At 36.5% G+C, this 22,767-nt stretch overlaps 1 protein-coding gene and 1 long non-coding RNA gene across 5 annotated transcripts in view; both read right to left on the bottom strand.

The window, feature by feature from the left end:
• Positions 1-1,479: 1,479 nt before the first annotated feature.
• The window catches only part of adam12a (ADAM metallopeptidase domain 12a), a 251,967-nt gene continuing 230,679 nt past the window's right edge, over positions 1,480-22,767 (bottom strand). For all 4 annotated transcript variants that reach the window (XM_073918906.1, XM_073918907.1, XM_073918908.1 and 1 more), the window contains 6 exons: positions 22,489-22,597; positions 21,192-21,327; positions 18,634-18,760; positions 13,369-13,587; positions 2,862-3,004; positions 1,480-2,116 (listed from right to left, as the gene is read on the bottom strand). In XM_073918906.1, the coding sequence (XP_073775007.1) occupies positions 2,047-2,116; positions 2,862-3,004; positions 13,369-13,587; positions 18,634-18,760; positions 21,192-21,327; positions 22,489-22,597 (804 nt within the window). In that variant the 3' untranslated portion in view covers positions 1,480-2,046. The remainder of the gene's footprint in view (positions 2,117-2,861; positions 3,005-13,368; positions 13,588-18,633; positions 18,761-21,191; positions 21,328-22,488; positions 22,598-22,767) is intronic.
• On the bottom strand, positions 7,146-10,136 carry LOC141376876 (uncharacterized). Its single transcript, XR_012388220.1, has 7 exons — positions 10,031-10,136; positions 9,805-9,926; positions 8,982-9,065; positions 8,807-8,861; positions 8,632-8,707; positions 8,381-8,557; positions 7,146-8,042 (listed from the first exon to the last, which is right to left on the bottom strand). It is a non-coding gene; the product is annotated as an uncharacterized lncRNA (long non-coding RNA).

Raw genomic sequence — 22,767 nt, 5'->3', positions numbered from 1 at the left:
AATAAAATAAAATAAAATAGGAGTGAATGATGACCTGAACCATTTTGGTTTGTGAAATTGACCCTCAAATTTTTATGCGCATGTTTTAAAATCCCTTTTGTATGACAGCAATCCAAATTCCACTGGAAATGTCAAAATAGATTGGCTATTAAAATCACATTAAATTGTTAAAAAGCCCTTTTCATACATCGAATGACAGCACAGACACAGATCTGATAGCAACACTGCAAAAAAAATGCTTTTCTCACTTAGATTTTTTTGTCTCGTTTCTTCTCCAAATATATAAAAACTCTTAAATTAAGAAGCATTATCTAGACAAGTAAACAATATTGTACTGATTTCAGAAATAATAAGCGAAAATTAAGAGTTTTCCTTTAAACCAAGCTAAATACACTCAACGGCCACTTTATTAGGTACACCTTACTAGTACTGGGTTAAACCCCCTTTTGCCTTTAGAAGTGCCTTAATCCTTGATGGCAGAGATTCAACAAGATACTGGAAATATTTTTCAGATATTTTGCTCCATATTGACATGACAGCATCACACAGTTGCTGCAGATTTGTAGGCTGCACATTCATGATGCCAATCTCCCGTTCCACCACATGCCTAAGGTGCTCTATTGGATTGGAGCCATTGGAGCCATTTGAGAACAGTGAACTCATTGTTATGTTCAAGAAACCAGTCTGAGATGCTTTAAGACAAGCTGGAAGTAGCCATCAGAAGATGGGTACACTTTGGTCATAAAGGGATGGACATGGTCAGCAACAATACTCAGGTAGGCTGTGGCGTTGACACAATGCTCAGTTGGCACTAATGGGCCCAAAGTGTGCTAAGAAAATCTCCCCCGCACCATTACATCACCACCACCAGCCTGAACCGTTGATACAAGGCAGGATGGATCCATGCTTTTATGTTGTTGATGCCAAATTCTGACTCGATCATCCAAATGTGGCAGAGAAATAGAGACTAATCAGACCAGGCAAAGTTTCTCCAATCCTCTATTGTCCAGTTTTGGTGAGCCTGTGTGAATTGTAGCCTCAGTTTCCTGTTCTTAGCTGACAGGAGCGGCACCCGGTGTGGTCTTCTGCTGCTGTAGAGCGGTGGGAAGGGGGGGGGTAAAATTCTAGAAGTTTTCTGGGAGACAGAACAAAACGGGAGATGTGTCTAAAATACAGGAGACTCCCGGAAAAAAACGTGAGTGTTGGCAGGTATGCTGTAAACTCTAGAAATGGTTGTGTGTGAAAATCCCAGTAGATCAACAGTTTCTGAAATACTCAGACCAGCCTGTCTGGCACCAACAACCATGCCAGGTTCAAAGTCACTTAAATCCCCTTTCTTCCCCATTCTGATGCTCAGTTTGAACTGCAGCGGATCATCTTGACCATGTCTGCATGCCTAAATGCATCGAGTTGCTGCAATGTGATTGGCTGATTAGAAATTTGCGTTAGCAAGTGCCTGGACAGTTGTACCTAATAAAGTGGCCGGTGAGTGTAATCTGCCAATGGAGAAAGCAAAATGTCAAAATAAAAAACAAGACTGTTCTGCTTACAACATTGGCAGATTATTTTGCTTGTTTCAAAGGAAAACTCACACAATTTGAGCATATTAAGACAAGACAATAGTTTTTACTTGTCAAGAAAATGCTTCTTGATTTAAGCTCTTTTAGGTATTTGGACTAGAAACAAGACCAAAACTCTGGGTAAAGCACTCCCAAATGTGCTTTCCAGTCCAGTTTAGCGTCCACTCAAACTGTTTGACGTTCACAGATAAACAGGTTTTTTTTTTCTCCTCAAAACAACAACAGAAGGACAGTCAGATAATCGTGGCGAAGCACCGATTGAGAACGTGTCAGCCACAGTGCACTGTGCTCAAATAAATACGCCCGAAAGCGAGATAAATAACGCGTGACCTGTACCTGAGCTGGACTCGTAGCACCGCTTGGAGGAGAGCAGCGCGGGTCAGACGTCGCCCTCCGCAGGATCAACAGCTTCTTTATAGTGCAAAAAGCCAGTTTCTCCAGGACTAAAACGCTTTCGCTTTGACTCTCAGCTGCTGAACTTCAGTCCGCCGGAGAGATGAGGCTTCGGGAGCGTCGCTGGATGTCTAGGAGGAGGCCTGGAGAAACACATACAGCTGAAGTCATACAGTGAATTTTTTTATTCATTTGGGAAATATTGAAAAAGATGTTTAACAGATTCAGGAATTTTTCACAGTATTTCCAATAATATTTTTTTTTCTTCTGGAAAAAGTCGTACTTGTTTTATTTAGGCTAGAATAAAAGCCGTTTTTAATTTTTTAAACCCATTTTAAGGTCAATATTATTAGCCCCCTCAAGCAATATTTGTTTTTGATAGTCTACAGAACAAACCACTGTTACAATGACTTGCCTTATTACCATAACTTCACTAATTAACCTAGTTTAGCCTTTAAATGTCACTTTAAGCTGTATACTAGTATCTTAAAAAATATCTAGTCAAATATTAGGTACTGTCATCATGGCAAAGATAAAATTGTTAAGTTATTAGAAATGAGTTACTAAAACTGTTGTTTAGAAAAGTCTTCTTTTCATTAAACAGAAATTGGGGAAAATATACAGAGGGTCTAATAATTCAGACCTCAACTGTATATCATGAAAAAACAGGTAAACATTCAAAAAAGATATATCACCTTTACAATTTAACCTTGGTGGATGTGTTCAAAACAAAAGGAAGCTGTGAAGAATTGTTTATTTTTTGCAACAACGAAGCTGACCTTGTGGGGACATTTGTATTTGTGTGTGTGTGTGTGTGTGTGTGTGTGTGTGTGTGTGTGTGTGTGTGTGTGTGTGTGTGTGTGTGTGTGTGTGTGTGTGTGCGCGCACCTGCAGGGCTGTGGTGGAGCAGGTCGTGGAACGGCTGGTTTGGGGACGGGTGCAGGGAGTCTGATGTTGGACGGGTTTCTCATCAATCGACCCAGAGGATCCGCAGGAAGAGGTTTCTGAGGAGGACTGGGCTTCTCAAACGCCTGCACGGATGAAAACATTCATTCTTTCATTCATTCATTCAGAAAACACTTCGACACATAAGATCATTCATATTGTAATCTAGTTTTTCAAAACAATAATGAGACCAAATGGAAAGTCCGAAGTCAAACATTTCATATTTCTACTCCTGAGGACTTTTTAGCAACCTAAAAGCAGTCGTGTGTTTTTAGAGAAAGTGATGAGCGCTATTTATCCAGCAGAGGGCAGCAGCGGCTAAGTGATTATTTACGTCTGTCATTTACTCTACCTTTACCTTATTCAAACTTATGAGTTCTCACTTCTGTTAAACACAAAAGAAGATATTTTGAAAAATGTTGGAAACCTGTAACAATTGACTTCCATAATTGTTTTTCTTTCTATGAAAGTCAAGGGGTTTTCATCATTCTTCGAAATGTATTCTTTTTTGTTCAACTGTATTAAGAAACTCATAAAGGTTTGGAAACTGCTTGAGTAATTAGTGAGTACATTAACATTTTTGGTTGAACAACTCCTTTCTTCAAAATATCTTCTTTAGTGTTCAACAGAATAAAGACACTCAAAGATTTGCATTATTTGCGTGTCAACACTGATATCCAGAGGTTATGTGACCCACTCATCTGTCCCTGATCTAATGATAATGTACTGCTCATCATCATCTTCATCATCATCATTTCAGCTTACATTTAAAGGGATAGTTCACACAAAAATTGTAATTCTGTCATTATTTTCTCGCCCTTTACTTGTTTCAAAAAGAGTTCTCTCTTGTGTTAAACACAAAAGAAGATATTTTAAAAATGTTGGAAACCTGTAACCATTTACTTCCATGGTATTTGTTTTTTTCCTACTATAAAAGTCAGTGGGTTTTTCGTCTTTGAAATATCTTTTTTGTGTTCAACAGAATAAATAATCCCAAAGATTTGGAACCACTTGAGAGTGAGTAAATTATTATTATTTTGTTGAACTACCCTTTTAACATGAAGTATTTGCATGTCAACATTGATATCCAGAGGTCATGTGACCCACTCATCTGTCCCTGATCTAATGATAATGTACTGCTCATCATCATCTTCATCATCATCATTTCAGCTTACATTTAAAGGGATAGTTCACACAAAAATTGTAATTCTGTCATTATTTTCTCGCCCTTTACTTGTTTCAAAAAGAGTTCTCTCTTGTGTTAAACACAAAAGAAGATATTTTAAAAATGTTGGAAACCTGTAACCATTTACTTCCATGGTATTTGTTTTTTTCCTACTATAAAAGTCAGTGGGTTTTTCGTCTTTGAAATATCTTTTTTGTGTTCAACAGAATAAATAATCCCAAAGATTTGGAACCACTTGAGAGTGAGTAAATTATTATTATTTTGTTGAACTACCCTTTTAACATGAAGTATTTGCATGTCAACATTGATATCCAGAGGTCATGTGACCCACTCATCTGTCCCTGATCTAATGACAATGTACTGCTCATCTCATTTCAGCTTGACAGGCAGCTTACATTTAAAGGAATAGTTCACCCAAGAATAAAAATTCTGTCATTATTTACTCGCCCTTTACTTATTTCAAACCTACTGTATGAGTTCTCGCTTGTGTTAAACACAAAAGAAGATATTTTAAAAATGTTGGAAACCTGTAACCATTGACTTCCTTAGTTTTTCCTGCTATGAAAGTTAAGGAGTTTTCAGCTTTCTTCAAAATATCTTCTTTTTTTGTGTTAAGACACTCTTAAATGTTTGGAAACTGCTTGAGAGAGAGAGAGTAAAGAGTAAGTAAATATATATATATATATATATATATATATATATATATATATATATATATATATATATATATATATATATATATTTTTTTTTTTTTTTTTATTTTTTTTTTTTATTGAACTACCCCTTTATAGACATCAATTAGCCTATAAATAATTAATTTCGTTTGTTAAGCGCAAATATTTGTTTCAAAACTATTTCTAAATTCAGTTCTAATTTCCAGCAAACGAATAAATTAACAATAATAGCAAAATGGGCTCAAAAACCTGAGTTATATCCTAAAACACATGCTATGCCCCATATTGTCTAAAACCTGACAGGTGGGCAAATCTAAGCTTGTTTTTAATAAAACAAATATAAATATGGATATAATAAATAATACTGCTAATAATGATAACATGATAATGATAACATATTAATGTCATCATGGAAAAGATAAAATAAATCAGTTATTAGAAATGAGTTATTAAAACTATGATTAGAAATGTGTTGGAAAAAAATCTCTCCGTTAAACAGAAATAAAAAAAATAAACAGGAGGGCAAATAATTCTGACTTCAACTATATATATATATATATATATATATATATATATATATATATATATATATATATATATATATATATATATATATATATATATATATATATATATTTTTTTTTTTTTTTTTTTTTTACATATACTCAATTTTGTATATAAAGCACATTACATTGAAAGTAAAAACTATATATTTAATCTTTCTTCTGAATCACAGGTCAGATTTACCCTAGGATTTTCTTTTCTTTTACCAATTTAGTATTTCCTAATATTTGGAAGTAACTCTCTTTTTAGTATTTGCAATTTTTTTTGTGTGTGTTTTTTATATAGCTAATGAATTTCACCTCAATCACTAGAGCACACACGTCAGATTCATCCTAATTAGTTTTTTCTTTGACCAATTCATGAATGTGTGAATCCAATTAAACACACGTCAATACTCACAGTGGAAAGCCCTGAAATGAACATCCAAAATTGGATTAGAAGTTAAATATTGCTCATTTCCAAATGTCACAAAAGTCGATGACTAAACTACAGCCGGCAGCAATGCATTCTGTCAGTGAGTTTGTCAATCCGACTATTTTAAGCCACGTCAAACCCGTTCTGATGGGCTCAGTCAGCCTTTATAGTTTGGCCAGATGCTTCACGCTGATTTCTCTTTGGATTGCATGACTCTGAACACACTTGAGCTTTAATACGACACAGAGGCCTAATGAAAGAGGCCCGTTCACACCGCTGGAGCTCCAACATTAAACTGTAAAGCTATCAGGAAATATCACAGTGTGCACTAAAAATGAGTTCGAGCTCACCACTGAAACACCGCAGGGGGATTGGAGGACGCTAAAATAGAAAGGGATTCATAAAAGTGCAATATACATGCTGACATGTAGAGAAGTGTGTTCGTGGTTATTTTTAATAATGCTATTAGTTCAAAGTTATTGATCTGATCAAACCCCCAGCGTTAAGAATCAAACCGGCTTTGCTATTGTTTTGCTCAGACTAATGATTTTCACATACTGTATAAGCTGATAAAAGTTATTATAGGACACAAGAAAACATTAGCAGTCACCTATCAGCTTCCCAGAATGCTCTAGTGAGTAAATACTGTGTATTTATATAGCTCGTTTATTGTGGATGGTCATACACCCCCTAAGTGCTTCACAATCATGAGGGGGGTCTCTCCACCAGAAATGGATAAAGTACTAGAGACCCTGACTTAAGTAAAAGTACAAGTGCTCTATTAAAAAAGTGACTTGAGTAGAAGTTGAAGTGCTCTTTAAGTACTAAAGTACTCAACATTTTTTGTACTTAAGTAATACAAGTCATTTATTTCAAAATTTACTACTCAAATACTGAAAGTAAAAGTACAAGTACTGTGTAAAGAAAGCAGTCAAAAGACTTCATATTGTTTTGATTATTTTAAATATCTTTTTTTGGGGGGCACGTGATTAAGCAGAACGAAAAGAAACACGGCTTACGATACTGTTTTCCTCTCGCGCTTGAACCACAGATCTGACAGATTACAGCTTTAACACACACCTTTCAAAGTTGTGTGTCCCAAAAATAGCCGTACACTCTCAGAAAAAAAGGTACAAAATTGTACCTTTTAGGGTACAAATGGCCCGTCACTGGGGTGGTACCCTTAAGGGTACAAATTTGTACCTCTATTTAAAGGTACAAAATTGTACCTTCTACATTTGTACCCTTTAAGGGACAATTTTGTACCCCCACCGAAGGAACAAAAATGTACCTTTTTATATTATATAGCATTTTCAGGGTACTGACCCAGGCATTTTGATCCTTTGGTGACTGCATGCACAAATAAATAAATAAAATATTTTGGTTTGCAGATGTCCATTTTTATTTATTAATGTAGAAATATTTCATTACAACTCACAACTGAATGTGTCAAGAAATAAAATTACACAGTAAATATAAAGCAGACATGTAAAACAGTAAAAAGAACAATTAAGAAAACAAATAAAAATTGTTCATTCACTGTACAGTATATAATCTACCCTTAATACAAAGACCACAAGAATACTGTTTAAGATTTATAAACACATTACACAGGCTACATCAAGTAGTTCACTTTATAAAGTCCAAAGTATTTGTCTTTAGTCAGAATACCCAGTCACAATAAATAATTTGCCATCAAAATTTTCTCTGAATTTCAGAATGAAGGCAATGTTTCTCTATAAATTGCTTCAACAGTGCAGAAAACCAAATACATCAGTAGCCTCTTCCTCAACACCAGTAGATTACTCCTCATCATCCTCAAGTGGAGTTGTAATTTGTTGTAACACAATATGTGTTTATGCTTTTGATAAACATGACATGTAAAGCACTCATAACTGGAAAATGTTCTTTGATAGTCATTAGGACCACAAGTTATTTAAAAATTTGCTTTATGCATGAATGAGAGCAGTGTGCTGGATTAACTTGATGATTGTGATTATCCCAAGAGCATGTAGAGAAACAAAAAACAAGGTAGATCCCTTTGGTAACTGGAGTAGATCGAGGCTTGTCACCGTCCACCGTTCATTCAAAACATTCCACTGCAGAAACATCAAGGTGTTCTAATAAGATGGATATGTCAAAAATGTATATTCATCCACATCATTCACCCGGCCAATCGCAATCCCATCAACTCTGAAGACGGCCGTGACATGTCTTGTTAACATAGTTGTCCAGTCGGTGGCCTCCTCCTGTACTTGAACTGTTGGATGTGGTGAAGATGGTTCACTGTAAATGACAAAGCAATAATTACATTAATATCAGTCACTCTATCACTGATGAAGAGAAAATCAACATGCATAGAAAGTAAAATAATTAATATTCACCGATTAAAAAAAAAAAAGTATCACAGATTAAAAGACTAATATAAATTTCATTCATTCATTCAGTTTCTTTTTGGCTTAGTCCCTTTATTAATCTGGGCTCGCCACAGTGGAATGAACCACCAACTTATCCAGCATATGTTTTATGCAGCAGATGCCCTTCCAGCTGCAACCCAGTATTACGAAACATCCAGACACACTTATTCACACACACATTTATACACTACAGACAAATAAGCTTACCAAATTCAGCTATAGCGCATGTCTTTGGACTTGTGGGGAAACCGGAGCACTTGGAGGAAACCTTTACGAACACTGGAAGAATATGCAAACTCCTCACACAAATGCCAACTGACCCAGCCGAGGCTCGAACCAGCGACCTTCTTGCTGTAAGGTGACAGCACTACCCACTGCGTCATCCTAATATAAAGAATATCAAGCATTATAAAATGCATTTATCACAGCATATACTGAACAGAAAACAACATACGCACCTGAGCACAACGAAATGTTGAAGTGTCTCGCTTAACAAGGCTGGCAACATGAGAAGTGCTGCTGTAAAATCAATTCCTGGAACATAAGATGTGGCATACAAACAAATATGAATGAATCCATCCAAAGCTAGAATTTAATAATATTAATCAAGTGGAGAAAGTTTAGAAAGAGTACCTCAGAGTCAGGTCCATAGCATTCTTCAGTTGATCTCTCATCTTTCGATGAAAACCTAGAAAATAATTTTAAACACGTGGGTGTACATTTATTGTTGTTTGTAAGTAAAAACCTACAAATTTAAAATAGTATGTAAGCCATTAAAACCATGGTATAGATAATGAGACATACTTACATCTTGTAACTGAGCCATGCTTTCATATGACATGCCTTCATTGATCTGATGCTGTTAGCCTGCAGTATGTTGTTCAATCTTGTCCTGAAATACAATTGGAAACTTCATAAACTTCAGGAAAGCAATAAGATAAAGCAATAACTATTTACTTATAGTATTTTATTTATATATAAGTATAACGTTAAACGATGGTAAAGCACCAACAATTCTGGACATGAGTTTGTGGACACTCCTCAACATTAATGTAACTTAGACACTGAAACGAAGATATGTACAAGCATACACACGCCACGTTTGTAACTAGCCACGTTTACATAATCAGTCGCTTTGCCGGTGACAAAATTGTGATTTTTCTTCACAAAATGGCGGTGTATATAACCTTCTAAAAATACATTTCCGCGGTCAACCGTGGCTAGAAAATGGCCTCAAAATATAAAACATTATCGATAATTACAAATTCCAGTATTAATAACAAAAGTATTTATATCAAGGTATATGAAGACTTCAGTCGCGCCAGCTCCGGGCCACACCGCACATTACTCACGGCCCGATTCCGGTGCACGGTTACGGCAGCGTCGGCTCGCTTCTGCCGCCGCATCTGGCCCGAGTAACGATACAGCAGACGGACTCGGGCAGGCGAGAATCTAGCCGCAACTGGCCCAAGTGTATTTTGCTATCTGGGTTGCGATTATATTCCGCCGTGGCAACACTTAACAGTTATTAATAAAGCAGTAACGTAACGTAACATATAAGGCGCGAATACGTAACGTAGGCGATAAAGGGAACTTTTACACCGAGAAAACTAACAGCATATAGTACTTACCTTCTATAACGTTATGTCCCTCGGTGACTTCGATATCACGTTGTATTAACTTCTTTAATAAGCTGCAGACATCTTAGCAAACTCCATCCTGCAGGCCAACGTACACCAGCCAGCCCGGAGCACTTAAAGCGGGGGAAAGCCGAGGCCAGAGAGTCAGACAAAATCAACAGAACACGGCTTCACATGTAAAAATGAGACTGAAAATATATCTTTAATACATTCTTACCTGAAAAGTGTGGACTCCAAAATAGACTTTTCTTTGAAAAGCGTGTGAAGTTCTGTGTAAACAGCCAGCATACTCGACCGACCGCCTCAGTAACAAACACTACTATGTCTCAACAAGCCAAATTCTTAAAGAGACAGCAACATCACCACCTGTATGAAGATGCTGTCCCTCTGCATGGTTCTTATTCTACATCCCATATATACTATAGGGTCTTAAACAGTAAGCAAAGACCAGTATTTACGTTTTTAATGATTAAAATTACATTTAATTATAAATTAAATTATTAACATTTTTGAGAAAGAATAGTTTAAATACATGAAAAAAATTAATTATTAAAATATTTAATTCAATCAATTTATTTATTTATTATATTTTTAAATTATGTATTTTAGTATTAATGTTTAGTATTAATACATTTAAATTAGTGTTATATAGTGTCTTGATCTTATCATGAGCTGAGGGTACAATTTTGTTCCTATAGGGAAACAAAATATATAATTGTACCTTTAAAGGTGCCAAATTGGTCCTTTACGGTACAATTTTGTATCCAAATGTGCTATAAAAGGTACAAAAATGTACCTTTCAAACCTAAATCTAGACATTTGTACCTTTATAGCCCATTTGGGTACAAAATTGTACCCTAAGGACCAATATGGGACCTTTAAAGGTACAATTTTATATTTTGTTCCCTCTAGGAACAAAATTGTACCCTCATTGTACCTTTTTTTCTGAGAGTGTAGTCCACTGAAAACGCAATTCAAACCCATGTTCGGATCACAAATACGATTAGTTATCATGCCAACGATTAGGATCAATTCGATATCGGTGCATTGACGATGCTTTCCATACATAATTAGATTTTTTCTTCACAACATTCAAAACAAGAATTGTTTTTTAATTAAAATCTACAAATATATTTATATTTCTATATTATTTGTAATACAATTTTGTTCTTCAATACAGCAGTGAGATATATGAACTGTACCCTTAATTTAACCTGCTCAAAGAAAACACTCTTTCTGAATGTATCAACACATGCACAGAAGACATCATGAGCATTTACAGCAAATAAACTCATGTAAATATGATCCCGCTCGCTTTTTGAGCGCTGACAGGCGAGGTCTTACACCCTTATGATTGGTCATCGTCTTCACCTGCTCAACAGAAAGGGCTGCGATCGGCTATAGAAATGAAAGCGATGGTGATCGATGGTGGGAAGAACAGCTGCGGTTACAGTCTGTATGAACATAATACGCGGTTATCACAGATAATCCGTAATAGACACAGTAAACTCACACCTCAGGCACGCTCGTGTCTGGATCCACAAGTATCACTTTAACAGCCAAGAGGAGAGGAAAAGTTACCTCACTAACACCCCAGCGGGTCAAATGTCTAAAGTGTGTGAGAGACGTAAAGATAGAGTTTTACAGCATTTCTTAGTAGTCAAATAGCGGCTCGTGTGGTGTGCCGCCTTCATTGTAGTAAGAGCGTTATTTACTCGCCCTCGCCTTTTTCGTCATAGTATTGCAACATCGCGCATATGAGATAAATGACGTCAGTATGTAATAACCGGTTATGATCTATAACTGAACCGATATCAATAATTTTGACACCCCTAGTAGCGAGTAACGATGCAGCACATAACAAATCTATCAGAGTAAAAGTGTTAAACTCAACGAAAATATGTGCTGAAGTAAAATTGGAAGTAGGAGAAAAAACAATACTCCAGTAGATTAAGCAGAACGAAAAGAAACACGGCTTACGATACTGTTTTCCTCTCATGCTTGAACCACAGATCTGACAGATTACAGCTTTAACACACACCTTTCAAAGTTGTGTGTCACAAAAACACGCCGTAGTCCACTGAAAACGCAATTCAAACCCATGTTCGGATCACAAATTACCGGTTGTAAACGCTGTAAACGGAAGTTCTAAACATTCTACCTGAAGACGCTGGTTACTATGGCGCCCTCCATGCAGTAGCCATGAAAAAGGTGTATAATTGTAATGAGTAGGGGTGTGAATCTACACTGGTCTTATGGTTTGGTTACGATTAGTTATCATGCCAACGATTAGCATCAATTCGATATCGGTGCATTGACGATGCTTTCCATACATAATTAGATTTTTTCTTCACAACACAAGAATTGTTTTTTAATTAAAATCTACAAATATATTTATATTTCTATATTATTTGTAATACAATTTTGTTCTTCAATACAGCAGTGAGATATATGAACTGTACCCTTAATTTAACCTGCTCAAAGAAAACACTCTTTCTGAATGTATCAACACATGCACAGAAGACATCATGAGCATTTACAGCAAATAAACTCATGTAAATATGATCCCGCTCGCTTTTTGAGCGCTGACAGGCGAGGTCTTACACCCTTATGATTGGTCATCGTCTTCACCTGCTCAACAGAAAGGGCTGCGATCGGCTTTAGAAATGAAAGTTATGGTGATCGATGGCGGGAAGAACAGCTGCGGTTACAGTCTGTATGCACATAATACGCGGTTATCACAGATAATCCGTAATAGACACAGTGGAGAAAACTTGCACCTCAGGCACACTCATTCAGGATCCACAAGTATCACTTTAACACCCAAGAGGAGAGGAAAAGTTACCTCACTAACACGTCAGCAGGTCAAATGTCCAAAGTTTGTGAGAGAGGTAAAGATAGAAATTTACAGCATTTCTCTGTAGTTGTGAAATAGCGGCTCGTGTGCTGTGACCACTGGTTCATTGTAGTAAGAGCGTTATTTACTCGCCCTCGCCTTTTTCTCCATAGTATTGCGACATCTCACATATGAGATAAATGACGTCAGTACGTAATAACCGGTTATGATCTATTACTAAACCGATATCAATAATTTTGACACCCCTAGTGACGAGTAAAGTTGCAGCACATAACAAAACTATCAGAGTAAAAGTGTTAAACTCACCGAAAATATGTGCTGAAGTAAAAGTGGAAAAAACAATACTCCAGTAGAGTACAGATACTGCCTTTTAGTACTTAAGTAAAGTAGTGAAGTAGTTTTGTTTTGTTACTACACATCTCCACACTACCACCAGTGTGCAGCATCGACTTGGATGATGTGATGGCAGCCACAGGACAGTGGTGCCAGTGCGCTCACCACACACCAGCTATAGGTGGAGTGGAGAGACAGAGATAGAGCCAATTCAGTGGATGGTAGGGGTGTAACAATACACTCAACTCACAATACAATGTGTATCACGATATAATGATCACGATTCGATATGTATCACGATATTTGGATTAAAAATTGAAAATGAACCTGAAGTGCAAATAAATGCAGCTGGCATGTTTTCTCACCATGGCGATCCTGCAGACGTTGTGGCAGGCCGGACCTCGGGTTGATGGAGCTGCTGGAGCGGGAGTGTGCGTGTATGTGTGTGGAGCGGCTCTGGCTGGAGACGGGTGTGTTTGTGTTGTTGTCAGCGGGTGAGAGAGGTGGAGCGCAGGGCACTGAGGCAGACGCCGCAGGCTGTGGGACGGCAGAACAGAGTCCACCGGCTGCAGAGGAGAACGAGTCTGCAGAAACACAGACACACACACACACACACACACACACACACACACACACACACACACACGCACACACACACACACATGCAAAAACATGAAAGTTCAATCATCATTTGCTCATTTTAAATGCATTTGACTTTTCTTGCATCAAACATTGAAAAAACATGGAAGGTAATTAAAAATTGTATAAAATGTTAAGACAAAAGAAACTCACCGGCCACTTTATTAGGTACACCTGTCCAACTGCTCGTTAACGCGAATTTATAATCAGCCAATCACATGGCAGCAACAGACATGGTCAAGACCTGAGTATTGTTGCTTACTATGTCCATCCCTGTATGACCACAGTGTACCTATCTTTTGATGGCTACTTCCAGCAGGATAACGCGCCATGTCACAAAGCGTGAATCATCTCTTGAACATGACAATGAGTTCACTGTACTCAAATGGCCTTCACAGTCACCAAAACTCAATCCAATAGAGCACCTTTGGGATGTGGTGTAATTGCATCCTGAATGTGCAGCCGAAAAATCTGCAGCAACTGCGTGATGCTGTCATGTCAATACCCGGTACTAGTAAAGTGTACCTAATAAAGTGGCCGGTGAGTGTATATATTATTTATACTATTATTTGCTTTAATTATAATTTAAAAAGATTAACTATTAAAAAAATATTAATAAAAAAAGATTCATTTGTTAGAATTATTATAAAATGTTTCATTTGTATTTTTAATGACCTTCAATTTGTTTTTTAGACTTTTTTACATTACACAATTTTAGTAATTTAATTATTCATATTTTTAATTGTATGATATTCAACAATAGTTTGAACTTATAGTCAACTTTATTAACTGTAGGCTGTTAACATTAAAACATTCATTCATTAATTTTCCATTAGCTTACTCCCTTTATTTATTAGGGGTTGCCATTACAGAATGAACCTAAAACTATTCCAGCGTATGTTTTACGCAGCGGATGCCCTTCCAGTCACAACCCCGTACTAGGAAAAACCCATACCCTCTTGCATTCACACACATACACCAATTTTGTTTACCCAATTCACCTATAGCACATGTGTTTGGACTGTAGGGGAAACCAGAGCACCCAGAGGAAACCCATACCAACATGGGGAGAACATGCAAACTCCACACAGAAATGCCAACTGAACCATCCGGGACTTGTACCAGCTTCTTACACTTTAAAGTCTTGTTAAACTTCTCTCTCTCTCTTCTCATGGCTGAGCTGTGATTCTCTGCACATCCTCTAATCACAGACCTAAACTGCTTTACTCAACAACAACATCCCTGAGATCACAAATGCATCCCGATCCATCCGTCTGACAGGCGCCTGTGCTGATTTAGTGAATTGCTGCTGTGTGGTTTGACAGCTAAAGAGCAGCTTTCAAACACTGAATGCTCACTTCGCCTCCGCTGCAGTTTTATTAAACAAATCTCTTTAGTAGAGGCTGTAATAAAATAAGTAAAGCAACGTATCCATGCAGGCGACATGGTGGTAGCACTGTCACCTCACAGCAAGAAGGTCGCTGGTTCGAGTCCTGGCTGGCTCAGTTGGCATTTCTGTGTGGAGTTTGCATGTTCTCCTCGTGTTGGCGTGGGTTTCCTCCCCATAGTCCAAACACATGTGCTATAGGTGAATCGGGTAAGCTAAATTGGTCATAGTGTATGTGTGTGCACGTGAGAGTGTATAGGTGTTTCCCAGTACTGGGTTGCAGCTAGAAAGGCATCTACTGTGTAAAACAAATGTTGGATAAGTTGGCGGTTCATTCTGCTGTGGCGAACGCTGATGAATAAAGGGACTACGCTGGAAAATAAATAAATAAATGACCATATCCATGCATGTTGGGTCATAATATATATGTGCACTATTAAAAAAGTCTATTATATTTGTGCATTATGGGATACTGATCTCTGCTTTTTCGACTTTTAATGTTGAAAATTCAACTCCACAGTTTAACAAAGTGCTGTTTATTGATGTTTTAGTAGTTTGAAATACTATAATGTAATAATTTAATGTGTGAGAAGGATTATATATAGAGAAATAAGTCTGTAAAATCACAGAAAATGTGCTGGAAGTTTATTACAAGGTTGTAGCTTAATATACAACAAAAAAACCCAGGCAATATAATACTTTAAACTATTGAAAATCGTCATAAAAGTCATTTTCCCTCAACTTTTTAAGGCTAAAAGTTGTTGGAAGAAAGACCAAAGCTGCGTCTCAAATGGCACACTATACACTATGCACTCATGCACTATGTACTTATGCACTTACACACTCAACAGGATAGTATATGTATGTAGTGGCGTCCCAAATGGCACACTAATGTTTTTTTACTAAGCGGAAATTCAAACCGTTTCCCTGATGACGTTTGATGGTTGCCAAATAAATAAAATAAAAGACAGAATAATCAAATAATACCTGCCGTGAGTGTTGCCGCATTCACCATCGGGAGGCGCTATAATCACTCTCGTAGGAGAATTTTGCTTTCACCATCCAAAACTAATAAAATTATTCAACATGTGTGTCCGATAGCTTCGCCCCTTCCGCTACGTAAGCAAACCTGCGGTCGTTGAGTGCGTGAAGTGTCCATCATTACACACTTCATTTTAGCGGCTGAATGAGTGCATCATCCGGGTAATTAAAGTGCACTTATTTATAGAGTTTTCAGTGTGAACACACTACTTACACTATTTATACTACAAAATGGCGTAGAATAGTGCATAAGTATGCGATTTGGGACGCAGCGCAAGATCCCATAATGCAATTCAAAAGCAGAAATAAACATTAAAAAATGAATCATAAAATATGGAAAGCTGCTAATTTACCATAGACTGTAAAATATATGGACATAGTATCCGTGACGTCACCTGTAGGTTTCTGAAAAGTGCAAATGAAGCTACAAGTAGGCGCGGCCAATTGTCATTATTTTGTTCGCGCGTCATCACACCCATGGCGTGATACCAAACAAGTGCAGAAAGGCGGAGAGTGAGCGAAGCTACAGACACCTGCTGGCATTTTGCTTGGACCCGGCTTAGACGGACTTTACTTCGGGAGAACGCTTAATACTTCATTACCTGCGTCTCGTTTGTGTTCTGACCACATGTGCTTGGTTGTACACTATATCAATAAAGTGTTTAGTCTTTTAAAAACACTGCTGTAATACACAGAGCCACTAAACATTGTTCTTATGACGTTTTTTAACAGGAGAAAAAACGCGAAATACATCCAAACACTTTAAATATTGTCTATGTTAGAAAATGTAAGACTATTGATGAAATCCAGCATGACACTGTATGACAACGCTTCAGATGACTGTTCTAGAGCCTACAGCTGATCAATCTGACAGATTCTGGAGTGCATTACAGCTCTAATATAAATATAAATGGTAAATGATCTTAAATAAAACAAATACATTTATAGAGATGGTAAATAAGTATATAATTACACTCACCTGGAAAACCACGTAAATGGTTTGTGAGCACAAATAAGTGCACACAGCATGCCATATCATCTGATAATTGTAAGAAATAATTCCAAAAGGCAATTGACTGTGTAAAGAAACATTAACCAAAACAAAAATATATATGCCGAGCTCAGCGGCTAATCAGCCGGAATCAGCTGAGGTGACGAGACAGCGAGCAGCGAGACCTAGCTGTCACTCAACTGGCCATGCCCCTTAATTATGCAGACTTAATAGGGATGTAACGGTATCAGAATTTCGCGGTACGTTAATACCTCGGTATGAATGGCACGATACGGTATTTATTGAATCATTTACAGGAAAAACAAAACTAATGAAAATACCCCAAAAAAGTGCCAAAAGTGTCAATGACATACAAATTAGCCATCTATCTGTAAGCTTTGAAACAGGAACTTCAATTTTTCAATTTTAATAACAAAAAATTATTAAACCATGTAAAAAAATAAAGTTTCAATTTAGTATTGTTGAAAACTCATCACATTCAATATTTAATCACTCACTCACTTAGATAGAGATGGGTTTAAAGGAAAATTATCATATAAATATAATCTGGTAAAAGCTGGTATCTCTGGGCACATTTACAATGTCCCCTGCAACAGAAAAAAAAACCCTCTCATTTGGGACTGAGGTTTCTGGGACAGAGATATGACTTGGCCCAGGTTGATCGCAGTGGGTAACGCTGTGCATTGGCTTTCCACCACTTGAGAGGACAAGTCATGAGTGAGATAGAGGTCTCTTTGCGGCACAAGTCAATGTCTGCATCAATCTAAGCAGTGTGCTGTGTTCTGCAGTCCCCATGACTTTTTAGTCGTATTCCCCAACTTATATTTCACCACAGTCTGGCAGTGCCTGCATACTGTTTTTTTTTTTTGTCTGTCACCTTTTCTCCTTTTTCGTATCTTTTTAGAGAGAAACCGAAATGCTTCCACACATCAGATTTAAAGCCCGCTTTATGTTCAATCATTTCCAGCTCTTTTTCATCCCTACTACTAGCAGCACACTCCATTTCCGCATTACTGGATCTGCAGCGACAAAAGACCGCAAAGGATGATGGCCACGCCTGGGCTGATGGGAATTGTAGTTTCCACTACCTCCCGTTCGCTTCATTCGCCCGAGCAAATTTTCTCAGAAGACCTATAGTTTTATCGAGTCATGCGACTACGGTAATATTGAAAAAAATTGCTATTGCTGTATGACGGTATTTACAATACCGTTACATCCCTAAGACTAAATAAAAACGAAACGGATGAGTTATAAAAAAATTCACCCCCTCACAGTTGTCATGAAGGGTAATCATGGCTATATGCACCAAAGCCATCTTTTGTACCAGGCTGTAAACATCAGCTGTAAAAATGTCCGATTTCCACTGCAGTCAGAAATGACCTGGACTTCCTGGAGCCAGCCCCTCAAGGCAAGTCAATGAATTGCAGTTTTAGTTACTTCCGTATTGGCTTCCCAAGGGAGAGCAGGAGGTCGCCGCTTGTAATTTACAGACACATTTTTAATGTGTGAGGGCATGCATGATATATCAATATGCAAATGAGCAACACACACCTGGTATATGCTGGCAGTCTGTGGTGAAGCTGCAGTGTGTCCTTGAGGAGACGTTCTGTATGTGGAGTGTGTTTGATTGGAGGAAACTGTGTGAGCTGGACTGTTGAGTCTGTGTGGTCCAACTGATCTGCAGGAAAACAGTAAAAGAGAGAACATGATGTAAGACAATGGCATGCATGGTTGGGAAAGGATCATAATCTTCTGAAAATAAATTCACATTTACATTCATTCATTCATTTTCTTGTCGGCTTAGTCCCTTTATTAACCCGGGGTCGCCACAGCGGAATGAACCGCCAACTTATCCAGCAAGTTTTTACGCAGCGGATGCCCTTCCAGCCGCAACCCATCTCTGGGAAATTTCCACACACACACTCATACACTATGGACAATTTAGCCTACCCAATCCACCTGTACCGCATGTCTTTGGACTGTGGGGGAAACCGGAGCACCCGGAGGAAACCCACGCGAAAGAAGGGAGAACATGCAAACTCCACACAGAAACGCCAACTGAGCCGAGGTTCGAACCAGCGACCTTCTTGCTGTGAGGCGACAGCACTACCTACTGTACTGCGCCACTGCCTCTCCCTCCACATTTACATATGAATGCATATTCAGAATTTAGCAACTGGCTACACCCAGAGTCCAATAGTGTCCGCCCACTTTTTTTAAGCCACACCGGGAGTATTTTATGAGTTGTGAGTTGATTGCCAATATTACAAAATCATCTTTTAAGGTAATTTTTTATAAACCCCTAGACACTATTATGAAAAAGGCATGGAAACCCATACATCTTTTCCACAGGAATAATAATAACTATAATAATAATAAGGCGGTTCATTCTGCTGTGGCGACCCCTGATAAATAAGTGACTAATAATGAATAATAAATGAACAATAATGAATAATATTAATAATAACAATCTTAAAACATCTGCATTACAGCATTGTAGGCTGCGATCCAAACAAAGTAGCTATTAGGAGAATAATTACACCTTAATTTGCATTGCTTTATAGAAGTGGGTGTAGCTAAAGTGCTCTTTTGGTACTAAACTGGCGGCAGATTTCTGATTGGTGGATGTTTCTGCACAGCATCATGGGTAATGTAGTCTACACCCCACCCCCCACCCACCCACCCTTTATTAAGTTAGATTAATTTAAATACAGTAGATGGGTTAACCAAAAGCATACACACAACCTCAGAGGTCACAGCAGTGTGTATGTGTGTGTGTGTAAGAGAGAGAGAGCGTGTTTTTAACCCTTAATTAGGCAAAGAACCATATATGGTCATTTAACTGACTTTGATTACAATATTTTTAGCATTTTTTTTGTCATAAAAGTTCAAAGACATTATAATAATCCCCAGCAGGACTCCAGGGCTTTTTTTAGCACCCTATAAAGAGAAAAGGGTTAACGATTTATTGTTAATCAATTTTCCTATGGAGAATATTAAGTTTTTAGCTACAAAATCTGACGGTTGTGCTCTATTGTGATGTGATTAGCAGACAATACAGCTCATTTGTAAAGTAAAGTAAAGTAAAGTAAAGTAAAGTAAAGTAAAGTAAAATAAAGTAAAGTAAAAAAAGTAAAGTAAAGTAAAGTAAAATAAAGTAAAGTACAGTTAAGTAAAATAAAGTAAAGTAAAGTTAAATAAAGTAAAGTAAAGTAAAGTAAAGTAAAATAAAGTAAAATAAAGTAAAGTAAAAAAAGTAAAGTAAAGTAAAGTAAAGTAAAATAAAGTACAGTAAAGTTAAGTAAAGTAAAATAAAGTAAAGTAAAGTAAAATAAAGTAAAATAAAGTAAAGTACAGTAAAGTACAGTAAAGTAAAGTAAAGTAAAATAAAGTAAAGTAAAGTAAAGTAAAATAAAGTAAAGTACAGTAAAGTACAGTAAAGTAAAGTAAAGTAAAGTAAAATAAAGTAAAGTAAAGTAAAATAAAGTAAAGTAAAGTAAAATAAAGTAAAGTAAAGTAAAGTAAAATAAAGTAAAATAAAGTAAAATAAAGTAAAGTAAAGTAAAATAAAGTAAAGTAAAGTAAAATAAAGTAAAATAAAGTAAAATAAAGTAAAGTACAGTAAAGTAAAGTAAAGTAAAGTAAAGTAAAGTAAAGTAAAGTAAAATAAAGTAAAGTAAAGTAAAGTAAAATAAAGTAAAGTAAAGTAAAATAAAGTAAAGTAAAATAAAGTAAAATAAAATAAAATAAAATAAAATAAAGTAAAGTAAAGTAAAGTAAAGTAAAGTAAAGTAAAAGTAAAGTAAAATAAAGTAAAGTAAAATAAAGTAAAGTAAAATAAAGTAAAATAAAGTAAAGTAAAGTAAAATAAAGTAAAGTAAAGTAAAGTAAAGTAAAGTAAATTAAAATAAAGTAGGGTAAAGTAAAATAAAATAAAGTAAAGTAAAATAAAGTATAATAAAGTAAAGTAAAGTAAAGTAAAATAAAGTAAAATAAAAAAGTAAAATAAAATAAAGTAAGGTAAAATAAAGTAAAGTAAAGTGAAATAAAGTAAACTAAAGAAAATAACATCCAACGTCTCTTCAAATTAAAGTGTGTTGCTTTGATACCTCAGTTTCTCGATGGTGTTCTTCTTATTGCTGAAGAACAGACTGAGCAGAGTTTTCCTCTTAATGCACGCGATTATTCCAACACACACCAGACACAGAAACGCCACCAGGATCCCCACCGTCACACTGCTGCTGTCTGCATTATATAAACACACACACATGATTGTTTTTGTGAATTGTAGGGACATTCCATAGGTTTGCATTGCTTTTATACTACACAAACTGGATTTTCTATTGCCCTACCCCAATTCTAAGCCTTACAGAATAGTGTGTAGAATTTCTTTCTGAAGGAAAAAAAACACATTCTGTATGATTCATAAGGCTTGTGCACAACGAAGAGATCAGCAACATCCTCATAATTTACCATGACGAAATACTAATTTTAATTTTCATTTATTTATTGTGTTATTAATTTGCTGAATTTTAATGGGAAAAGGTATTGCTGGTATTTTTTAGTACTATTAATATTGTGTGTATTCAGTGTTGTGTGAGTGTGTGGTGAATGGTGTACATAAGGGGTGCCCAATCTCAGTCCTGGAGGGCCGGTGTCCTGCAAAGTTTAGTTCCAACCCCAATTAGACACACTTGAACCAGCTAATCACTTTCAATCTCTTTATAGATATACTAGAAACCTCCAGCCAGCTCTGTTGTAGGAAGCTGGAGCTAAACTATGCAGGACACTGAGCCTGCAGGCACCCCTGGTGTATATCTATTTAAAATAAGTAAATAAATAAATAAATAAATAAATAAATAAACAAACAAACAAACAAACAAACAAACAAACAAACAAACGAACGAATGAATGAATGAATAAATAGATAAATAAATTAATAAATATATAAATTAATACATTAATAAATAAATAAATTAATTAATTAATTAATTAATTAATAAAAACAATATAATTTACAGTGACAGTAACATTTTTGTCCTGATATATAACAAAAACTCTCACACACAGAGACTTGTTCTTATATATCAGTGGGGACTTCTCATAGACAAAATGATGTTTTTACTATACAAACCATATATCCTCTTCTCCTACTTTTACTCTATCCCTAAACTCAACCCTCACAGTAAACAATCTGCACTTTCACATTTAAAAAATACTTAATTCTGTCTGATTTATAAAAATGTTTACCTATGAGGCCCTCAACCTTGATCCCTACAGTGACACAAGCCCCATTGAGTCTGTGTGCATTCAGGGTTAAGTCCCCACTGTGACATAAAAACAAGTACACACACACACATATACTGGCAAAGTGTATTAGAAGAGTCACAGATGTGTGTTTTATACCTGTTGGTCTCATCGGGCCGCTGTCCAGACTGCCTCCAAACCCGGTTTTATCACAGAACGGTGGAGCCCACTGAGCCTCACAGTGACAGTTCTTATTATTATTACACACCTGCATATGAGACAGAAACACAGACGTCACATTAGACCAAGAACATTTAGCATCTGTTTATGTGTTAAAAGAAGAAAAAAAAGCGCAGTGCTCAGAATAAATAAGTACACCCTTTGGAAATTAACATTTTCATTCATTTATCAGTGAATGTAGACCAGTGGTTCTCAAAC

Source organism: Danio rerio, chromosome 12 (genome assembly GCF_049306965.1).
Source record: "Danio rerio strain Tuebingen ecotype United States chromosome 12, GRCz12tu, whole genome shotgun sequence".
Classification (NCBI taxonomy): Eukaryota; Metazoa; Chordata; class Actinopteri; order Cypriniformes; family Danionidae; genus Danio; species Danio rerio.
The sequence above is the reverse complement of the archived record's forward strand: the minus strand, read 5'-3'. Positions and strand labels throughout refer to the sequence as shown.